The sequence below is a fragment of the Engystomops pustulosus genome, unplaced genomic scaffold (assembly GCF_040894005.1).
Source record: "Engystomops pustulosus unplaced genomic scaffold, aEngPut4.maternal MAT_SCAFFOLD_206, whole genome shotgun sequence".
NCBI lineage: Eukaryota > Metazoa > Chordata > Amphibia > Anura > Leptodactylidae > Engystomops > Engystomops pustulosus.
The window spans coordinates 140,287-146,286 of NW_027285086.1; the positions used below are offsets into that span (position 1 = coordinate 140,287).

Sequence of the window (6,000 nt, forward strand, 5' to 3'; positions counted from 1 at the left end):
GACAGAGAAAAGATGGATGTAGGGAGAACATGAGGAGATACTGGGAGAGGAGCCCTGGGACAGAGAGAAGATTGATGTATGGAGAACATGAGGAGATCCCGGGAGAGGATCCTTGGGACAGAGAGAAGATGGATGTAAGGAGAACATGAGGAGATCCTGGGAGAGGAGCCTGGGACAGAGAGAAGATGGATATAGGGAGAACATGTGGAGATCCTGGGAGAGGAGCCCTGGGAAAGAGAGAAGATGGATGTAGGGAGAACATGAGGAGATCCTGGGAGAGGAGCCCTGGGACAGAGAGAAGATGGATGTATGGAGAACATGTGGAGATCTGGGAGAGGAGCCTGGGACAGAGAGAAGATGGATGTAGGGAGAACATGAGGAGATCCCGGAAGAGGAGCCCTGGGACAGAGAGAAGATGGATGTATGGAGAACATGTGGAGATCCTGGGAGAGGACCTGGGAAAGAGAGAAGATGGATGTAGGGAGAACATGAGGAGATCCCGGGAGAGGATCCTTGGGACAGAGAGAAGATGGATGTAAGGAGAACATGAGGAGATCCTGGGAGAGGAGCCTGGGACAGAGAGAAGATGGATGTAGGGAGAACATGTGGAGATCCTGGGAGAGGAGCCTGGGACAGAGAGAAGATGGATGTAGGGAGAACATGAGGAGATCCCGGGAGAGGATCCTTGGGACAGAGAGAAGATGGATGTATGGAGAACATGAGGAGTTCCCGGGAGAGGAGCCATGGGACAGAGAGAAGATGGATGTAGGGAGAACATGAGGAGATCCTGGGAGAGGAGCCTGGGACAGAGAGAAGATGGATGTAGGGAGAACATGAGGAGATCCTGAGAGAGGAGCCCTGGGACAGAGAAAAGATGGATGTAGGGAGAACATGAGGAGATACTGGGAGAGGAGCCCTGGGACAGAGAGAAGATTGATGTATGGAGAACATGTGGAGATCCAGGGAGAGGAGCCCTGGGACAGAGAGAAGATTGATGTATGGAGAACATGTGGAGATCCAGGGAGAGGAGCCCTGGGACAGAGAGAAGATGCATGTATGGAGAACTTGAGGAGATCCCGGGAGAGGAGCCTGGGACAGAGAGAAGATGGATGTAGGGAGAACATGAGGAGATCCCGGGGAGGAGCCTGGGGCAGAGAGAAGATGGATGTAGGGAGAACATGAGGAGATCCTGGGTGAGGAGCCCTGGGACAGAGAGAAGATGGATGTATGGAGAACATGTGGAGATCTGGGAGAGGAGCCTGGGACAGAGAGAAGATGGATGTAGGGAGAACATGAGGAGATCCCGGGAGAGGAGCCCTGGGACAGAGAGAAGATGGATGTTGGGAGAACATGAGGAGATCCTGGGAGAGGAGCCCAGGGACAGAGAGAAGATGGATGTAGGGAGAACATGTGGAGATCTGGGAGAGGAGCCTGGGACAGAGAGAAGATGGATGTAGGGAGAACATGAGGAGATCCTGGGAGAGGAGCCCTGGGACAGAGAGATGATGGATGTATGGAGAACATGTGGAGATCTGGGAGAGGAGCCTGGGACAGAGAGAAGATGGATGTAGGGAGAACATAAGGAGATCCCGGGAGAGGAGCCCTGGGACAGAGAGAAGATGGATGTAGGGAGAACATGAGGAGATCCTGGGAGAGGAGCCCTGGGACAGAGAAAAGATGGATGTATGGATAACATGAGGAGATCCTGGGAGAGGAGCCTAGGGCAGAGAGAAAATGGATGCAGGGAGAACATGGGGAGATCCTGGGAGAGGAGCCTGGGGCAGAGAGAACATGGATGTAGGGAAAATATGTGGAGATCCTGGGAGAGGAGCCCTGGGACAGAGAAAAGATGGATGTATGGAGAACATGAGGAGATCCTGGGAGAGGAGCCTGGGACAGAGAGAAAATGGATGTAGGGAGAACATGTGGAGATCCTGGGAGAGGAGCCCTGGGACAGAGAGAAGATGGATGTAGGGAGAACATGAGGAGATCCTGGGAGAGGAGCCCTTTGACAGAGAGAAGATGGATGTAGGGAGAACATGAGGAGATCCTGGGAGAGGAGCCCTGGGACAGAGAGAAGATGGATGTAGGGAGAACATGAGGAGATCCCGGGAGAGGATCCTTGGGACAGAGAGAAGATGGATGTAAGGAGAACATGAGGAGATCCTGGGAGAGGAGCCCTGGGACAGAGAGAAGATGGATGTAGGGAGAACATGTGGAGATCCTGGGAGAGGAGCCCTGGGACAAAGAGAAGATGGATGTAGGGAGAACATGAGGAGATCCTGGGAGAGGAGCCTGGGACAGAGAGAAGATGGATGTATGGAGTACATGTGGAGATCTGGGAGAGGAGCCTGGGACAGAGAGAAGATGGATGTATGGAGAACATTAGGAGATCCTGGGAGAGGAGCCCTGGGACAGAGAGAAGATGGATATATGGAGAACATGAGAAGATCCTGGGAGAGGAGCCTGCTACAGAGAGAAGATGGATGTAGGGAGAACATGTGGAGATCCTGGGAAAGGAGCCCTGGGACAGAGAGAAGATGGATGTATGGAGAACATGAGGAGATCCTGGGAGAGGAGCCCTGGGACAGAGAGAAGATGGATGTATCTAGAACATGAGGAGATCCTGGGAGAGGAGCCCTGGGGCAGAGAGAAGATGGATGTATCTAGAACATGAGGAGATCCTGGGAGAGGATCCTTGGGACAGAGAGAAGATGGATGTAGGGAGAACATGAGGATCTCCTGGGAGAGGAGCCCTGGGACAGAGAGAAGATGGATGTATGGAGAACATGAGGAGATCCTGGGAGAGGAGCCCTGGGACAGAGAGAAGATGGATGTAGGGAGAACATGAGGAGATACTGGGAGAGCAGCCTGGGACAGAGAGAAGATGGATGTAGGGAGAACATGAGGAGATTGTGGGAGAGGAGCCCTGGGGCAGAGAGAAGATGGATGTAGGGAGAACATGTGGAGATCCCGGGAGAGGAGCCTGGGACAGAGAGAAGATGGATGTATCTAGAACATGAGGAGATTGTGGGAGAGGAGCCCTGGGGCAGAGAGAAGATGGATGTAGGGAGAACATGGAGAGATCCTGGGAGAGGAGCCTGGGACACAGAGAAGATGGATGTAGGGAGAACATGTGGAGATCCCGGGAGAGGAGCCCTGGGACAGAGAGAAGATGGATGTAGGGAGAACATGAGGATCTCCTGGGAGAGGAGCCCTGGGACAGAGAGAAGATGGATGTATCTAGAACATGAGGAGATCCTGGGAGAGGAGCCCTGGGACAGAGAGAAGATGGATGTAGGGAGAATATGAGGAGATCTTGGGAGAAGAGCCCTGGGACAGAGAGAAGATGGATGTAGGGAGAACATGGAGAGATCCTGGGAGAGGAGCCCTGGGGCAGAGAGAAGATGGATGTAGGGAGAACATGGAGAGATCCTGGGAGAGGAGCCTGGGACAAAGAGAAGATGGATGTAGGGAGAACATGTGGAGATCCTGGGAGAAGAGCCTGGGACAGAGAGAAGATGGATGTAGGGAGAACATGAGGAGATCCTGGGAGAGGAGCCTGGGACAGAGAGAAGATGGATGTAGGGAGAACATGAGGAGATCCCGGGAGAGGAGCCCTGGGACAGAGAGAAGATGGATGTAGGGAGAACATGAGGAGATCCCGGGAGAGGAGCCTGGGACAGAGAGAAGATGGATGTATGGAGAACATGAGGAGATCCTGGGAGAGGAGCCTGGTACAGAGAGAAGATGGATGTAGGGAGAACATGAGGAGATCCTGGGAGAGGAGCCTGGTACAGAGAGAAGATGGATGTAGGGAGAACATGAGGAGATCCTGGGAGAGGAGCCTGGGACAGAGAGAAGATGGATGTATGGAGAACATGTGGAGATCCTGGGAGAGGAGCCCTGGGACAGAGAGAAGATGGATGTAGGGAGAACATGAGGAGATCCCGGGAGAGGAGCCCTGGGACAGAGAGAAGATGGATGTAGGGAGAACATGAGGAGATCCTGGGAGAGGAGCCTGGGACAGAGAGAAGATGGATGTAGGGAGAACATAAGGAGATCCTGGGAGAGGAGCCCTGGGACAGAAAGAAGATGGATGTAGGGAGAACATGAGGAGATCCTGGGAGAGGAGCCTGGGACAGAGAGAAGATGGATGTAGGGAGAACATGAGGAGATACAGGGAGAGGAGCCCTGGGACAGAGAAAAGATGGATGTAGGGAGAACATGAGGAGATCCTGGGAGAGGAGCCTGGTACAGAGAGAAGATGGATGTAGGGAGAACATGAGGAGATTGTGGGAGAGGATCCTTGGGACAGAGAGAAGATGGATGTATGGAGAACATGAGGAGATCCCGGGAGAGGATCCTTGGGACAGAGAGAAGATGGATGTAGGGAGAACATGAGGAGATCCTGGGAGAGGAGCCTGGGACAGAGAGAAGATGGATGTAGGGAGAACATGAGGAGATCCTGAGAGAGGAGCCCTGGGACAGAAAGAAGATGGATGTAAGGAGAACATGAGGAGATCCTGGGAGAGGAGCCTGGGACAGAGAGAAGATGGATGTAAGGAGAACAAGAGGAGATCCTGGGAGAGGAGCCCTGGGACAGAGAGAAGATGGATGTAGGGAGAACATGAGGAGATCCCGGGAGAGGAGCCTGGGACAGAGAGAAGATGGATGTAGGGAGAACATGAGGAGATCCTGAGAGAGGAGCCCTGGGACAGAGAGAAGATGGATGTAGGGAGAACATGAGGAGATCCTGGGAGAGGAGCCTGGGACAGAGAGAAGATGGATGTAGGGAGAACATGAGGAGATCCTGGGAATGGCCTCTAGTGTGTGAGGTCCCATCATGAAGATCAGGAGAAGATCCTTACCCTGCAGTGCGGCCAGGACCAGCAGCACCCGCCTTATCTTCTAGGTCTAGCAGCTTTTGCTGCAGATGTGTGGGTGCAGAGAAGATACAATCTACAGGAGGTGACGCCTCAGGCACAGAGTATTTATAGACTTAACTTCTGCTTCAGTAGCAGCGAGGAGACGCGTACATAACATCCTGATAACATAGAGAACAATAGTCAGGAGGGCCACAGCTTGGGATCGGGTCCATGGTCCAGAAAATGTGCAAAACTGCCTGAGCTCTCAGACCTCAGCGACCATCGCCTTGTCCTCTGGGCCTGTCATTGGCTGGACATGGGACTCACGATCAGATGACATTACACACAGAGGTTTCTGCTCATCATAGGGCCAGACAGGCAGGGATTGCCCTTGTCAGGGCACTGAGGTGGATAGAAGAGGCTCCTATTATTAGGGACAGGTGAATATCTGAAATAATTGCCCTTGGACCTGTGGGGTATACTTTTTTTAAATTTAAAAAAAAATTTTTTTGAGGTCTTACAGGAATTAACTTGATATCCTGGAATATAAGAGGTCTAAATAATCAGAAAAAAAAATTACCTAAAAGATGGCTGCCAGCCATGGTGGTCCTTCTGGAAACATCTGTGACCAGGGGGACAGTGATATTCCTGGTGTTCTGAGATTATTCCAGAGGCAGATCTCGTACAGTCACTGATAGAGAGGGCGCTTTATATTCCTACATGGAACTTTAATGGGGGGTAAATGTTCCCCGGGATTTGTATGTTCCACCCCATTTAAGTTGGAGGTCCTAAAAAAATTTATGACGAGAACCGTCCGGCATTGATCATGGTTCCTGGTGAGGAGAAGTGGAGTCCGAGTGGTGAGTCGCGTAATTCGGGACCCAATTGTTTATGTTCTGTGGGGAGACGTCTGGAGAGAGATGGGGGATGGGGCGTAGAGGACAAGGTCTCGGATTCATCTAGTTCTGGTAAATGGTCTGTTTTTTCATTATTTGCAGATATGAAGTTTGGGAACAGATCGGTGTCAGAGGGTTAGGAAGTAACAAGGGGGCTCAGACTTTTCATGGATTCTGGGCTCGGCCGCCATTAATGTGGTTCGGGAGATTCTTACATTACATTTCAAAGATTTTTA

At 52.0% G+C, this 6,000-nt stretch overlaps 1 protein-coding gene across 1 annotated transcript in view; it reads right to left on the reverse strand.

Moving 5' to 3' along the window:
- LOC140109497 (uncharacterized) overlaps window positions 1–5,470 on the reverse strand; it is a 108,637-nt gene extending 103,167 nt beyond the window's left edge. The window contains exon 1 of the mRNA XM_072132021.1: window positions 5,449–5,470. Within this exon, the coding sequence (XP_071988122.1) occupies window positions 5,449–5,470 (22 nt within the window). The remainder of the gene's footprint in view (window positions 1–5,448) is intronic.
- Window positions 5,471–6,000: the final 530 nt, after the last annotated feature.